This window comes from Uloborus diversus, chromosome 1, assembly GCF_026930045.1.
Source record: "Uloborus diversus isolate 005 chromosome 1, Udiv.v.3.1, whole genome shotgun sequence".
Lineage (NCBI taxonomy): Eukaryota > Metazoa > Arthropoda > Arachnida > Araneae > Uloboridae > Uloborus > Uloborus diversus.
The window spans coordinates 195,703,136-195,721,134 of NC_072731.1; the positions used below are offsets into that span (position 1 = coordinate 195,703,136).

Consider the following 17,999-nt stretch of genomic DNA (forward strand, 5'->3'; position numbering starts at 1 on the left):
AAAAAAATTTTTTTTCTTTTTTTTTTTAAGAGAAGAGAAAGATGTTTATTTTGATTGTTAAAAAATGTCTGGGACCAATGAGACCCATCTAGATATGAGACTTAATATTGTAGCAAGTTTTTATCGAAGTCAGATATGCAATTGCAGTTCATGGTTACTCTTTTTGACATTCATTTCAGTAATGACTTTTGAGCCCTCACGCTCTCTGGAGCTACAGTACAACCTCGGTTAACCAAGGCTTCTGTTAATCAAGCCGATAATGAAGTCTTTTTTTGCATGATTGGGAAGCTATTGACGTAAATTCAGGACTTTTATAAAGAAAGCTGACAGACTTTTTGAAAAAATAATGTACGTTTAATAAAATGATGAATTTTCAATTTGAAAACAAAAAAGTTTGGATTTTTTTTTTTAATGCATCTTTTGATACTTAACTTGATTTTGTAAAAAAACTCAATTGACTTTTTAAAACTTAGTAGGAGGAATTTTCCTACTTAGGGTTTTAACTGTAAAACATTTCTTTTTATATGATTATTTTCATCTTTTAAAAATATTCTATTATATTTTTGTTAATACATTTTTAAAATTTGCAATCCTGACCAGTTTCTACTAACCAAGATTTCAGACATCCGAGGCACTAGTGTCCCAATTAGCTTGGATAACCAAGATTCTACTGTATTTCAATTCTGTACTGGACTGCAAGACGCCTCATGTCTAAAAAGCCATGGCGGGCGTAATTTTAAAAAAAAGTTTTTGGTTGCCAATTGTGGCTAAAATTATAAAATTATCCAAACTTGCTGAATTTAGTTCTATGTATTTTTCATTATATATATATATATATATATATAAATAGAATTATCTGATTTAAACATAACTTTCACAGTTTAATTTGTTAGTATCAAATATTACTTAAAATACTTTTAAATTTCAAAATTTCTATTTTAAACAAAAAAAATTTCTTTTTATTTAAAAAAAATCATGATTTTTTTTAACCCTGACTTTCTTAATTGCAATCTATTGGTAAGTTTGAAGGAAAACTCTTTTATAATTGAGGCTAATTGTGTCACCATCAATTTGGATCTGCCCTTACTTTGAAAGAAAAATTTCTCTCATTATTTGAAGTAAGAATTGCTTTACCATTATTTTCAAATAAAGCAATGTTTAAACTTAAGTAAAACTAATTCTTTTGCATGTTCCACAGAAAGTTAGAAGTATAACCTGTAATTTTTGTTTAAATGAAGCTGAAATTTAACATTAAAAAAAAAGAGAGAAATTTCTGCCATCCAATTTATTGCAAAATCCCTTTTCTGGTGCGAAAAATTTCTCGAAGGTTTTTATAGAGAAATGTGGTTTCTCATAAAACACATGAATTCAGTCACAACCTTTACCTATGAAAGTACATTTCTTTTAAAATTTTTTTCTTAAAGAAAATAACTTTGTCTCATTTTCGGGATCCCATTTTTTCCTGAAAAGTACCCAGTTATAGGTGGATGTTTGTGTCCTTGGGACGTAAGTTGAGTAAGACTCACTGGGTCATTTGCAACCCTGTATGCATTGAGATAATGACAAAGTTATACACTTCCTTGATTCTGTAATAAAATTTTTGCAGTACTGCTTTTTACATTTAAAAAGAAAGAATATAGTATCCTATATGTTTGAATTACAAATGTATGCCATGCAAAGGTACATCTTTTATGGCACTTTTGTTAATGTTTTTTTTTTCTTCTTCTTTTATAGGGACTTGTGAAAGTATCCTTCAAAACTCACAGAAGTCTTTTTAAAAACCCTCCAATTGAAAATATTTTACCACATTTGAAAAATGTCACAACATTAAGCATGGAAGACGTTTGTGATGATGAAGCGTTGAAAAATATCGCAAAACATTGTCCTTATGTGGTTGATTTGAATATTGCTGACAGTTCTATTACGAGTGAAGGTTTGATGGAATATTTGTGCCAGAAGAATGAACAAAATGAAGTTCCAAATCCAAATCTTAGAAAATTAAATCTTAATAATACAGATGTTAGTGATGAAGTTACTGAATTAATACTTCAGAGCTTTCCTCATTTAGAAGTATTGGACGCCCCGAGTATGCCATGTATTTTGCACAAAATACACCAAAAGGACATTGATCAGAACACTACTTCTAATTTGAAGAAGTATAAATTGAAGCATTTAGATGTAATACTCTGTACACATGTAAAATCTTCACTTGAACTTTTTAAGTTTTATGCTTTGTTATGTCCTGATGTGAGGGTTCTTACAGTTGTTGTTCATAATGTTGGCCAATTAAATGCATTATCCAATTTTAAAAAACTGAACATCCTAAATTTGCATCATGATGAGCTCTTTCCAAATCCTTCTGTAAATAATTTCCTGAACAATGTAGGTACAGGATTAACAGTCCTACACCTCAATGAATTTGGTCTTTCCATTGAAGTGCTTATAAAAAGCTGTCCAGTTTTGGAAGAGTTGCATATGAAGGATGTATTATTCCTGCCTGTTGTTGAAACTTGCACAGACAAGTTGAAATTCTTGAAGGGATTTTATTTGGAAGGTGCTAATTTCATTGAAGTAGCAACATCAAAATCTGTGCGAGCTCTTATTTTATCTGCACCTAAATTACAGAAGATTTGCTTTTGTTGTTGTTCATATTTCTCAGAGGAACTAAATCAAGCGATTCGATACTGCTGTATTCATAGCAATTTTAAAGAGGTATACTTTTCGCACTCAGAATGTGACTATGACATACTGCAATTTATTCTCTTATGTTGTAGAACATTGAAAGTACTTCGTGTTACAAATCCTAAAATTGATCCTGACAGTTTCATGCCAGAAGGTTTCGAAAAATTGGCTGACATTGCGTCAAGTTTGAGGAATAAACCAAAATTTGACTGTGACAGTTCTGAAAGCGACTTTGACTCCAATAGTGATCTTCCTGAGGTGTTTAATCTCTATGATGAGCTTGATGCGTTTAACTATATTGGTGGTGATTATGATGACTTTGATGATGATGAGGAGGACAGTGATGACTTTTAATAGTCTTCCTTTTTTGATATTTTTTTTTTGTTATGAATATATACTCTGTTGCTTTTCTTTTTCATAATTAATATTGAAATAAATATTTTTCTTCTTTTGACTTAGTACTCTTCAAAGTTCAATTAAACTGATTTCATACACTAGTAGATTAAATAATAATTTGGCTCTTTCATCTAGTGTATACCAATTATTTCTAACAAGCTGTGTTGCCGGACTTTGCACACGATGTAGCTTGAAAATAAAACTTAAGTGATGCATGTTCAACAATCAGGCTTGAACAAAACGGAAAATCTAAAATGTTTAGATAGGTCACGGAAATTTTACCCAAAAGGAAAAATTTTAAATCAACCAATTACAGGAAAAACCTTAAAACAAAGGCAAGAATTTTATTTGTTCACTGTCAAGAGAAAATGGCAACAGATCTTTCTTCTCGATGATTTTATTCTCACGCTAATTAAAACTGAGCTTGCGGCAGATGATAAATTTCCGATTTAATATTGATTTTCCATGACTTAAAAATGCTTATTATAGCTTTTCTCCTGGTGATTGTACAGCCTTCGTGGTTTTGAAATCCGTTTGAAGTAAATGAATCTACTTCAAATGTATTTAACATCGGGGTGGGCTTTCGAATGAGACTGAAATCAAGACAATCGGATGAATATTTGAGGTCACTACATTTTTTACGTTGAAAAAAAAAACCTACATTCTTTCTCGGATGCCCAAGTACCTCCCTGCCGAGTTTGGTCCAGATCCGAGGATTTGTATAGGGAACATACATATGAACATATACATACTCCATCCGTAAGTATGTATATATAATATATATTTAGGTATTCCACAGAACTTTCAGTCAGTCTGAATCATGAGCTGTGGTTCAACTGCTTCGGCCTGAAACAGTTTATGTTGCGAATTTTTACGATTATTATTTTTAAATTCAAAACTGTATATGATGGATCATAGCAGAAATGTATATCTTATACATATAAAATCTGAGTATCTATCTATCTATCTATCTATGTCCAAGCTTCTTCTCCCGAACGACAGTGAACTGACCATCGAACCAGGTATCGATGGATTCGTCATCTTCCCGTCTTCATGTTTGGCTATTTAACATAATCCTCCGATAATAATTAGCGGAGATATCAATTAAAAATTATTAATTATGACTCTTAGATTTCAAAATAAAATCCATATTTTTCGAAGGCTTTCCTCCATTCAAATTATTATTCAGTGCTTCAACTCAACTTTCCGGATGAACGCTTTTATTAAAATTTACAGCGTGAAGAAAATCATTGAAAAGAAACATCTGTTGCAATTTTTTTTCTCGAATATAAAGAAATAAAATTAGGCTTTTGTTTTAAGGCTTTTCCTGTAATCAGGGTGTTTAAGTTGTTTACTTTTCGATTATTTTGCCGTAATCTGCAGCAAAATTTTGCTGTGTTTTTTTTTTTTTTGTTCAAGCCTGATTGTTAAATACGCGTCACATGACATAACTTTCATTTTCGAGGAGGACCGTGCACGTCGTAAAGTAAATGAGTGATTTACAAGTTATTTGAGTTCTTTGAGGGTTTGTACCTGGAAAACGGATTGATGTAATTCTTGTACGACCATGTGGATAGAATCCATCCAAATATTTATCTGAGTGGTATGTTGCATTAATAAACATCCGGGCAACGCCGGGTAGTAGACTATTTTATGTAAAAAGCGGATTGTTATTGTGCATAAATATTTCCGATATAGTCTATCAGATGTAATTCAGTTTAACGTGAGTAAAGATTATAGGGTCTGGTGGGGTAAAGTGGTCATAAAATCGTAGGTTTTCAACTTAGGTGGAAAATAAATGCAACAAATTCTTGAAAAACTTCAACTTTTTTTGTTGTTATTTTACGTTGCATTATTAAAGAACACGGTACATTAAATTTTAGGAAGAAAAATATTGATTTTATTAGTTTTATAGAACTTTCTTTTCCCTATGTTTTTATGACCACTTTACCCCATGGGGTGGGGGAAAGTGGTCATAGCATGGGGTAAAGTGGTCATAGTTAAAAATAGATGCAAAACCATTATAAAGAACCCTAATACTTGTATATTTCAGTTGTTTTTATAGTTACAAGTATATTCACGAGTACATGCGTGTAAACAAGAATATATACATGTCGTGTTATACACGAGTAAACACGTTCCTATATGAGTAGATACATGTATAAATCAGATACATTCATGCACGTGCCTACTCAAGTATATACGTGTATATACGGGTATATAAGCATGTATACGTGATTACCTACAGGAGTTTATACGTGTCTACATGAGTACGTAGGTGTCACATGTATATACTTGCCACATATATGTACGTGTCACTTGTATGTACGAGTATATACGCGTATAAACGAACATCATATGCGCGTATGCACTTGTATCTCGAGAAAATACGTGCATACTTCAGTATATATGTGTATAGTAGACGTATATACGCATATGTAAGTGTACATACATACATATACGGGTATACACGAGTTAATTCGTGGATCCATCCAGTGCGTCTTTGGTACGTGTCTACTCAGGTATATATAATATGGAAGCACGAGTATATACGCTTATATACATGTCGGCTTATAGAGTGAATCTAAGCTCTTGGACAAAAATCAAAGGGGTGTGAGAGGGGAGGATAAGAAGCAAAGAATCATAAGGAAATTATAATCACTGACGCGCTACATGCACACAAAGCCAGAAACTGATGGATGCAAAGCAGAGCACAAATTTGTTGCTCGAAGGTGATTTTACGTAACATTTTAGTTTTTTAGAAATATTTAGAGCAGTTTTTGAAAGTTTCGGTCTGTAGTAGCTCTAATACACGCTACGCAACAAAGGCGTAGAGGCTGATGAAAGTTTTTCAAAAGTCTCGTTATTGCAACAAGAGGGATTTGTGAATGCGACGCATGTATTACAGCTGAAGGCCGCAAATTTCATCAATAGCTTTAAAACTTCTTAAGTCCTAAAATGTTGTGTAAAATTGTATTTGTGTAACATATATATATATAAATTTGTGACTTCTTTTGCATCCATCAATTTCTCATTTTGCATGCATGTAGCGCGTCAGCATTGTGTTTGTGACCATATGTTCCTTATTGATTCTTGCTTCTTATCCTCTCCTCTAACACCTTTTAATAATTTGCTCAAGAATGTAAACTCAGCCTATATACTTAAAATACACCACCAGCTCAGTTATTCCATCAGTTTCGTTCTTTTTAGCACTCATCAGCCCGGAATAGGAATCACATGAGCTGGTGGTGTATTTTAAGTATTTCTGCCTTAGCCCTGGCTTAGGGCGGTAACTTACTACAAAATCACCCTATATATTTTTATATCATATGCTTGTATGTAAGTGTCTACTCGAGTACGTACGCGTATAGACGTGTCTACCTGAGTACATAAGTGTTCTTATATATACGTGTTTACGAGTGTAAGCAAGCATATACGTGTATAGTAGAATGTATGGCTGTATGGATAAAAAATACATGCAGATACCCATATACGTATTTATTGGCGCATTTATGTGAATATGTCTATGTACATGTCTACACGAGTATATATTCGTATATATACGCATATACTCGTATATTTAACCCCGTTTACTGTAAAGACAATACATATTAAGTAAAATTAATATTTAATTTGTATCTGCCTCCTACTTAAAGATTAAGTGACGTTAGAAGAACAATATTCGTTAAGCCTAATATTATGACCACTTTACCCCATCTTACTTAAATTGTTCTAAAAAATTATCTAAAATAAATTCAGCTAACTGCTAATTAGTAAGAGTTCTTGAGACATGTAGGAAGCTTCCTGTACAGTCAATCTGTTCCTAATTCTAACAAACAAATTTTCCCAAGAATGTTAAAATAGGTGTTTAGATTTTAAAATTTTTCATGTTCACGCAAAATATTTTTTTTTACCGAATAAAATTTTGCCAGTTGTAAAATATTGTATTCAAAATGTAGTTTCTAACTGCCTTACTCTAAAATAAAATTTTCACATTCATTCAAACGTTCATTTCCAAGCTATAACCATTTATTTGACGTATGACCACTTTACCCCATTGACCACTTTCCCCCACCAGACCCTAGTTGATAATGCATATATTTTCCCCTTTTGTGCTGACTGAAAATGTACTCATAACTTGTATCATTGATAACGATTATTAACGTTGATGAGGTGTTTTGGCAAAAATATGTTTTACTGGTGTTTTGCAAACCTTGCTTTACGCGCATTTATTTATTCCTTAACGCGTTAGAAACTAGTGTCAGTGTACTACAAAAGCATCAACTGGACTGCTCTTACATTTTTTAGGTAGCCCGTGCAACGCCGGGCACGCAGCTAGTTTAATTTTAAAATTTGTGTATTGAACCTGTAGAGCAAGAATTCATTCAAGAATTGATAAGCTGTTTATTAACAATATATTTAACTAAAATTAACATAACTTAAAATGCGGCTAGATAATCCGTGTAAGCTGGTGTGTACAGCTGATTGTTGAAAGTTACCCTTTTTCATCTGCCGTCGGCCTGGAGCTCACTGATTGAGGAACAGCGCCTGCAAAGCTAGGCAAGATTGGCTGTGAGATTTTTGAGTGTTTGGAACAAGTTTACGGAGACAATTCTCTGAAGGAACCAACTGTGAACAAGCGGTTAAAAAGGTTCCAGGAAGGGCCAGAAGATGTGAAAAGAAGACCCTAGTCCGGGACACCCCTCAACATTGAGTTCTGATGAAAATGTTGATAAAATTCGGACTTGTGTTCTTAAAGATCGTAGACTGACAGTCAAAATGCTAGCTGACAAGCTGTTAATCCCTAAAACAATTGTTCACAAAATTCTTACACAAAAATTTGAAATGAAGAAATGCGCCTGCTCACACCTCACCAGTTGTACGTGAGTTTTTGACCCAAAGCTCAATCACTGTGACAGACCACCCGCCTTATTCACCCAATTTAGCCCCTTGTGACTTCTTCCTGTTCCCGAAATGCAAAATGGTGCTTCGGGGGCGGCACTTGGGAGATGTGGAAGCCATCAAGGCAGAAACGATGCGGCAACTAAACAGCATCACAACTGAAGACTTTCAGAACTATTATTAACAGTAGAAACGGCATTTGCAGAAGTGCACCTTGTCTCGGGGAGAGTACTTTGAAAGGAACCATATTGTAATACCTGAATAATTGTAAAATAAAGTTGTTGTTCAACTTTTTTATCTATTTTCCAGTCAAACCTCGTATACTGCATTAACATAGCTGCCAAGTGCTCCGTTTTTCCCGGAGTTTCTCCGATTTTTATTGCTTGCTCCGAAAATCCGATTTATTCCAAAAAAACTCCGTTTTTTTGACTTTGCTAGTAGTACACTTTTCGATTTCTGAGGAAAAAAGAAATTTCCTTATCCTCGAAGGCAGGAATCGTGCACAAACACAACAAAAGAGAAGCCAATTTGATGCTTTGGAAGCATTAGTGTCAGGATAAACACCGAGGGAGGAGCGTCAATCGGAGAACGTCGTTTATTCATCGAGCATTTCAGCTACGTGTAAAACGTAGCCGCCATGTTTGGTCATTCACAAGATGGAGTTGACGATGCTTAAGTGCCTTCGTTTTCAAAGACAAAGCGGAATTGGGTGTTTCTTTTAACTGAAAACTTATGAAAATAAGCAACATGTGCTGCAAAAAAAATTTTTTTTTTTTTTTTTGAGCAATCACGATTGCTTATTGCTTTCATTTGACTGTTTTGATGTCCTATCATTTTCCCACCGCCACCCTCTGCACCATCACCGTGGACAGGCGGGCTCCTCACGCTGCTGCTCCTATAGCGAAAGCCGTCTCCAGGTTGCATCCATGTCCTACACACACGCGCATACATACACAACTACACACACACACACATACATACAGACACTTACACATATACACACAAAAACCTACACACACACACACAAAACTACCCACACTTTCATGCCTGCACACAGACACAAACACACATGCCTACACACACATACCCCATACACACAAACACACATATCCCCCCCCCCCCACACACACTCGTGATTGCGAAAAACATAATTTGAATTCAAGATGTCAAAATTCAAATTTTTTTTTTTTTTTGGTTATTTTAAATAATTTTATTGAGAAATGAAAACAATTATACTATTTTTAAAATTTCATCTTACCTTATTGCTTTGGGCACGAATGTGCTAAAAATTCTCAATTAAATTGTAGTTTCATGGGGATTTTTTATTTTTAAATTATTTTCATGCAGCAAATTCAAAATTTTATATCTGAATTTTTGACTTAGTCGCCATATTTGGTCATTTGCGAGATTTAAGTACACAAGAGTCTTAAGTGGCTAAGTTTTCAAAATCGGAACTAGATGTTTATTTCAATGCAAACTATTGAAAATAATGCAAAATGGGCTGTTTTTTTTTCGGAAAATTCGTAATTTTTTTTCTTAAAATTCAAAATTTTTTCTCTTAAAATTCAAAGTTTTTTCTTCAAAATATTATTTTATCCTCATTGCTTTAGACACTTATTATGCTAAAAACTGACTATTTCATCTAAATTTTAGTTTTTTAAGGATTATTAATTATTTATAATTACTTTTAATGCGAAAAATTCAAAAATCTATCATCTTAAACTTTTCGCGTTGTCGCCATGTTTGGTCATTTTCAACATGGAAGTAGACTAAACTATTAATAGCCTAAGTTTCCGAAAACAGAATTGGTTGTTTGTCTCAATGCAAACTATTAAAAATAACAAAAGGCAAAAAGTTATGGTTTTTTTTTTTTTTTTTTTAATTATTTTCTTGAAGGAGAAATTTTATCTGTATTTGATCCTCTCTCATTGCATAGGAGGCTTTGCCATAAACTAAAACTATTTATTCGAAAATTAAGGTTTCTGCTGACTTCTCATTTATTTATTTTTTTTTAAGATAATTCAGAAAACTATTTTAACCTAAATTTTCCCTGTGCAAAAAAGTATTGAATAACTCTCTTTTAGAATGTGCAAAGAGAGAGTCCTATTCATCTATTTTTCTTATGAAAGCTGTAAAAACTGCCCCCCCCCCTCCAGTTTGTATTTCAAAACTTGGCGACAGTGGTAGCCACTAAGTTTTTGGATACTGTATGACTAAAGATGTCAGCACAATGAACTCTAACACAAAAAGATAATCTTTTACCTTGTACTAATAATGACATATTAGTAATTGGTTTGTGCAGCTGAAAACTAAACTAGAAACTATAGTTGTTTTAGGAAAAACAAAGAATCTGAAGGAAACGAATCTCTTCACATATTTTAAAGCTATTAGTTTCTAAATAGAAAAATCATGTAAAAAGTATATTTTACATTAAAAAAACACATAAAAAGTTTCTTTATTTAAATACATTTTTATCAGTACCTGGACGACCGAGCCTCGCTCGGCTTTAAAAGAATTGTATTTTTAAGGTTCAGTACTTTTCTAAATATACTTGAAAAGCTTCACGTTAACGAAATATTAAGCACTCGACCTTTTATAACACTAAAGTACCAAACAAAGAAGATTCTGAATGTAATAAAATCAACAAACTTTAAATTATCTGTTACATTTGTTTCCACTATACATTCAATCTATTCAAATTATATAATTCTTGTCAGTAATTAAAATAATTTGACCTTGGAGCCAGTTTTGCTATGGTGAAATCGGTTTTTAACCGAATACTTCCTTTCATACTATGATGCGTTTCACGGTTTTATCCCAATCTAGATTTTCTTTTTGAATAAGTACTTTTAGTGTAGTTGGTCACTTTACGCCAGAAAATGCTACATACAGCATGATATCCATCAAAACTGATGATCTACAAACCATTCCAACAAATGTCTTAACAAAACATAAACAGTCTCAAGACTTACGTTTCTTCGAAATAAAATTAAGATGCGTGATTTAAAAAAAAACATGTTAAACTATTTGAAGTGTAAAAAGAAAATAAATAAATAAAATAGGACGGTCAAGCAATAGTTTCACTTAAAAAAGAAAAAAGTCTTACATCGACTTACAATGCTTTTGAATTTGTTTTCAGCCAAGTGTGTTTGAAATTAGCCAAAGTGGCCAATATCAGGCAAGCCTGGCAAATTTTCATTGTTGTGGTTGCAAATCGTCTGCCTGATGCGTCAATACACAGTTTACTTCAAGGCTTAACTTAATTAGACTTTATATTAAAGAACTGTTTTTTGTAAAAAAAAACCGCCTTTTTACAGAAAAAACACTGGTGTAGATGAACTTAAAATGCAAAACTACAATTAAATCCAAAATTTCATCCAAATCGTTGGAGCCGTTTTCGAGATGCGAAATATATACATACCCACAAGAATTGCTCATTTAAAGATATAAGATAATGTTCTTGGTTAATCAGGAAGAAGGTAAATGGTGCTATATTTGCATGTTGGAAAAGGACCTCTAAGAGCGACCAACCTCCATTAACGACCACTTTTTTCAGGAACAGAAGCCGCTTTCATAACACACTTTTCCACCCAGTAAATCCCCGCGCTGGCTCCGCAAAAAAAGATTGAAAAATTCCACTTTCTATGTAAAAAGAGGTTTTCCCAGAAAGCGGTTTTTACCCTGCATCCTTAGCGACTAGTTGACGAACTTGTTTCGCGTAATGCATTCTGGGTAAAAACTCCGCTTTCACCTGCTTTTACTCCAGAAGCAAGCAAGAGTAGAAAGATTACACATATACCCCGCAAATAACCCGAATGCGGTGAAAAGCAGGTTTTTTTCCGGGGTCGAAAGTGTCCATGGAAACGCCCCTAGACAGTGGTCGCTCAGAAGTTTCACTGTATTCCATGGGCGCCCATATGCAATATTGTAAGGGGGGCTCAAATATTTTAACCATAGCTCAGCAGGATATTTTCCTCATGAAAACCGATTTCAGGACAGATTAGAGTCATTAAAGTTTGATATTTTTAGTAATTTATTCATTAATTGCTGGAGAAGACATGTTTTTACATTTTTGCAAAGAAAAAAGTACTAAAAGCAAGGAAGTTCTAATTTCTAAGGGGGGCTCCTCGAGCGCCCCCCCCCCCCTTTGCCAACCCTGTATGGGCGCCCGTGCTGTATTCCAGAAAGCTTTGGTAATTTTCCCCTGGGAATTTTTTGCCGTTGAAGCCCTGAAAACGAGGTTTGAGAAGCTCTTTAATGGTTTTAGTGAGTGTAGGGGGCTTGCGAAGTGTAGTATTTTGAAGACTTTATTTTTAGACCAACTAGAAAAAAAGAAAAAAATGGCGTAGGGGGTTGGGGAGGGTAAAAAAAATGGGCGGTGTTGGACTTAATTCCCTGATCAATAGTATGCAACTTTTGAATTTTTTTATTTCAAGGTTCTTTTTAAAGCAGTTCAGATTTTTTCCCAATATTAGGCAATCTTTGGAAAGGAAGAGTCCAAGAATCCTCTCCTCAAAGGTTAGGGATTTACCTCCTAAATTTTTCAAAAATGAAATCTTAAAGGTACAATTTCAGACTATTTTTGGTAGTAAAACCAATGGTAAAGGGTGTTAATTCTGAGACCGTCCGTAAAACGCTTAAAAAATGCGTTTTTAAGACGTCAATTTCCAATATTACTACAACTGAACAACTGTAACTTATTTAAAATTTCTTGCAGGGGACGAGAGTTAAAGAGATAAACATTTTGAAGAACCTTCTTGTCAGACTGACTAGAAAGAAAGAAAAAAAAAAGGGGGGGGGTGAGGTGAAAGTAAGGAGAGGGGAACTTAATTTTATATGCAAAAAGTCGCATCTGTTAAAAATATTTTAATTTAAAGATTTATTTTTGAAAGAGTTGAGATTTATTTTACCAATATTATTTGCTTTTCTTTTTTTTTAAATAACTTAACTTTCCCAAGACACGTTCTTTCCTTGAGCAAAAGGTACGGAACTCCTGATTCCTTCTGAACACTATTGCCTGGGGTCTTCTAACGCAGGGTTCCTCAACTTGAACGATTCGCTGCACCCTTTAAAAAATTAAAAATTTCTCACGGCATCCTAGTCTAGTTTTATATACATATTGTTGCCATTGACACTGCGCAGCACCCCTCAACTCTTCCTGCGGCACCCAGTTAGGAAATCTCGGATCTAACGGGTTATAATTATTATTGTTTTTATCATATATATATTTATTTATTTACTTATTTTTCTGTTGCTAAAAGTTTGGAAATTGTTTGTGACGAAATAAAAACAAAAATAACTATCTTTATTTAATTTTTACCCAGTTTTTGGAGGGGGCCTGGGCCCCCTCAGCCCCTTCTTTATATACACCCTTGAAAGATAGGTAGGGATACAGAGAGGACATTGAATAAAGTCACACATGGATTTTTCAAGATAAAACAAGGCTCGTGGACCCTTAAAGATGTGTTATCAAATTTTATTTTTCTGCAGAGAAGAACGTTCTTTGTATTCTGGAAGTTATTTTTTAGTCAACTAGCGCGACCAATAGAACTTTATTACCTTTTTACTTCCTTTTACAAACTAGTATGTTGTGGCTATCACGAAACTTTCTTCTATATATTTCTTATGAATTCTGACCCTTCCCCATGCTTGAGGAGAAAGCAATATTCTCAGAAAAAATAAAATTACGCACACAAAAAAACTTGAGGACCGTCCCAATTTCCGAATGACAGTGAAACCTGTGTAAGTTGACCACTCGCGGTGCAGTACTTTGGCGGTCAACTTAGACAGGTGCAGGGTTCGTACGCTCCTTCAAAACTCCTCCAATACTCCTTCATTTAGGAAATTTTTTTGAAGGGCCCTTCAAACTCCTTCATTTTGGTTAGAACTCCTTCAAAACTCCTTCTTTCTTAGTTCAAGACATAATCTTCTTCTATGACAGTAGCTTGAAATACTTCGGTTGACAACTTAACTTTATCACAAAGGTAAAGGTATAAGGGCGATTTAAATGTAGTAATTTCGTATATTTATTTATTTATTTATTTATTTTTTTTTCATAAAGATGTGATTTACAAATTGATCATAGAAGTTATAAAAGTTTAAGGTTAAAATATTTTAGATGACTAAGACATTTCATAAATGAAGTAAACCTGCTTAAATGGTGCTTGGCTATTTTTTCAAGTTTTATTTTTATTTCTTTTCCCTCCACCCCACTCTCAGCTGCAAAAGTCAGTTTGTCTAATTGTTATTTAAATATTTGAAAATACATAAGCAGATGTACTATATTAAGTGATTGTGTTAAAAAAAACAATTGTTTAGCAAATCACCGTTATGATATGAGTCATCCACAAGTGATATTATGCCTTGAGGGGGAGACGGGTTCATGAAAGTGTGACAAGGGGAAGAGAGAGAGTGACAAAAAGTAACATCACGCAGTTATCATAACAATATGTTTTTAAAAAATATGACACGTGATAAGAGAAGGAGTAAGAAAAAAGTGTGACATTATTTAAGGACAGCCCATTAGTACTCCTTCAAAATCTCATTTTACTCATTCAAAACTCCTCCAAAACTCCTTCATTTTATTTCTGAAATTGAGTACGAACCCTGAGGTGGTCAACTTATAAAGGGCAGTAATACTTTTTTTTTATTTTTTGTAATTTCTTGCACTATGTATTCATTTTTTAAGGAATTCACCCTTACTCTTTCTGTTCAACTCATTTTCATTGTTTAATATTATTGAAAGTGAAACAATAATTAAAAATACTATTCAAATAATTTTGACTATATTAGACACTTTAGTTTTAGAAATTCCTTATATGCCAGCTAATATTCTCTGGCTTTTTCCATTTTCAGTTAATTTTAATATTTCATACTTTTTATTAATCTCCAGTTCAGCTAACTTTCTTTTTGAAGCCTTTTTATGTAAAACTTATAGCACAAAGAGCAACAAGCTCGACTCTCCCAGTTCAAAAGTTCAAGTTCCCAAGGCAAAATCAAAATGTCCTATCTCTTAATCCCTTGCACCAGAAACATGTAACTTTACTCATTAGCAAGCCCATATCTGCGTACCCGCAGTGCGAGAGGCCAGCGTCCTTAAAGGGGCTAACGGCCCTAGAAATTGAAGAAAAAATAGAAAAAAAAACTAGTACTAAGACTTATTCACTTTACTAAGAGACACTGCTGGCCTGTAGGTATGAGCACTAAGACTTATTCACTTTACTAAGAGACATTGCTGGCCTATAGGTATGGGCCCTACATATTTTGTTGCAGGGGAATCAAAATGTATAGATCCGGGCCTTCTCTTTTTAGCACAGTTCCTGTGTTGTCACAACAATCGCAACTGAAAGAAAAGACTTTGAACTTTACTACTGACACCTATTTTCATTGAACAGAGTACAAAAAGCTATCTCAAATAGAACAAATGAAAAACAAGTTTGGAGAATAAAGAGCCGCGTTAAGTTTTATACTGCTGTTTAGTTAGTAAAATGCTGTTCCGTCATCAAAGCATTAAAAACATTCTTAAAAACCAAGAAAAATAATAATAATAAATAAATAAATAAATAATAAAATAAAATAATTTGCTGAAGAAAGTTAAAAAAAATAATAATAAACCAAGTGGTCAACTTACAAAGGGTTTTTTACAATACTCCTAACCAAATTTGGCGAACATTAGTGGTCAAGATAGACAGGTGGTCAAGATAGAGAGGTGGTCAAGTTACAGAGGTTTTCCTTCATTATATGAGATAGGACTAATTCCGTTCCTGACAAAAGCGGTCAACATAGACAGGTGGTCAACTTACAAGGGTGGTCAACTTTACAGGTTTTACTGTATTACAAAAGAAAGCAAAGAGTGAAAATTGAAAGTTATTTTAAAAGCCTTGCTTGAATTAATTACAAATATTTTATTTGTTAACAAACATAAGATGGCAACAGTTAAAAATTTTAAAACATTGAGATAATATTTCTGATACAATTAAAATCACGAGAAGTATGCAGACCACAGTCTATTACGATTTATCTTTTTACTAGCTGCGTCGCCCGGCTTCGCACGGTTCAACTCGAAAATAAAAGTTATGTCAAGTGACGCGAGTTCAACACTCAGGCTTGAACCAAAACAAAAAAAAAATTCTGAAATTTTGCGGCAGATTGCGGAAAACCCCCCAAAAAGTAGACATTTTAATTTCTCTGATTACAGGAAAAGCCTCAAAACAAAAACAAGAATTTTACCTGTTCATATTCGAGAAAACAATGGCAACAGATATTTCATTTCAATGATTTTCTTTGCGCCATAGACTAATAATAAGAATAGACCGAGCTATGGCAACATTTTTGCTGCTCATAAACCAAACCATGTGACTGGAGTAGACGTTAAATCCCTCTTATCACAAATTTGCCATTTCAACTGCGCTTGCGCGCGCACTTAACTTTTTGGGCTTTCTGTTTTAAGATTTTGTGTTGCTTGTTTATATTTAGGTTGAGCTGGAACAACAAATTAATGAATGTGATTAGAATATTTTCACAGCGTTTTCGTGATATATTATATGAAACTACGGATATGAATACCTGATAATCTTTATAATGTAAAGGGAAAAATGACACTTGAATATTTATTGGTTTGAAAATATTTACTTAACGTAACACACGTTGTGTACTTCAAAAATGACTGGAATATGAGTACAGATCTCCGTCTTTTGCGGATAGTTTACGTTTGGCGTAAACAGCAGTATTATACATTTTTATTTAGGTTGATGATTCGGCTTTGTATTAGAAGTGATGCTGCAATTCTAGTACGCTCTTCTGAGGTTGAAAATTTGGCCCATAAAAGGACCTTTGATAAAAAAATCAGACTCCGAATCCATTAATAATTAAAACTCAAAACCCAATCTTTACCGAGACCTAAGAACTAAATCAGAGAAAGATTTGTGATTTCTAATTTTTATTTTTTGCTATCTCATATTTATTAACAAATTTAAAATGTTTAATTTTTTTTAGCAAGATTTTTGAAATCAGCTAAGTCAGCTCGCAAGCGCAGTTGAAATGGCAAATTTGTGATAACCGGGATTTAACGTTGAGTTGTGACTGGTGGATATCCTAGCAACAGCGGGCGTTGATCGTAGCAGACGATTAACGCCCGCAAGAAATAAAATAAATAGAATTGATGGAACACGGAAGAATGATCTTTTATGAAGTCCGATTTTTAAATTTGTTATTCTAAGTTGTAAATATTTTGTTAATATAGTGAGTTTTTCGTTTAGATAGTACTGTGCATTTCTTTATTCAATTTCAATAACTCAGCAATCAAAGATGCAAGCGCCCAAAAAGAATCGGCAAACGGTAAGATTTTTACCTACAATTTCAACTAACAGTACCCGCACAGCGATGCCCGTGCTAAAAATTTAATGGAAGTCTGTTGAATAAAAAAAAATTGACGCCCCCTCCCCCTCTGATGTGAAATGATCGTTTTTCTTTGTATAAAATTCGTACACAACACCTTTTCAAAAAAACAAAAACTATTTTAAGTTCCTTTGGAATTTAAACTTGTCGTCAAATCATTAAATTAGATTTACAGTTGTTTTAAAACTCGATTTAGCGAGTGAAGCGGTTTTTACTGCAATTTTAAATATTTCGCCAAAAAAAGACATCAAATAATCTTTCAAATGTAAAAATAATTCCACAGCTCTATTGTTTATCGCCAAACTTGCCCAGCAACCACGCTATCATATAATCCATCCGTCTAACGAAAAAAAAAAAAAACATCCCGTGGAACATTCAAAAATCATCGTCAGAAAAAAGAAGAAAATGTGGGACATTTCACTCGGATAAAAACAAATCAAAAGTTTCTTTTCTTTCAAAACAAATCGCCAAAGCAATGAATTACATTAACGGTTGCGTTAAAACAATAATCCTAGACTGAACTGCTCAGCGCCTAACGTGCCGAGCAACCACGCTACCGGAACCCAGCCTTTTTGCGAGTGAACCTGATGCTTTTCTTTGGCAATAATAAATGTTTCGCCAAA

The 17,999-nt window shown here is 33.6% G+C and overlaps 1 protein-coding gene across 2 annotated transcripts in view; it reads left to right on the forward strand.

Annotated features, from left to right (window-relative positions):
• Positions 1-17,999, forward strand: part of LOC129224082 (uncharacterized) — a 56,029-nt gene that overhangs the window by 25,367 nt on the left and 12,663 nt on the right. The window contains exon 3 of one of the 2 annotated variants that reach the window (XM_054858494.1): positions 1,735-3,136. The exons of the other annotated variant lie outside the window; for it this stretch is intronic. Within the exon in view, the coding sequence (XP_054714469.1) occupies positions 1,735-3,036 (1,302 nt within the window). The 3' untranslated portion in view covers positions 3,037-3,136. Of the gene's footprint in view, positions 1-1,734; positions 3,137-17,999 lie in introns of those variants that run through there. 2 annotated transcript variants of the gene reach the window in all.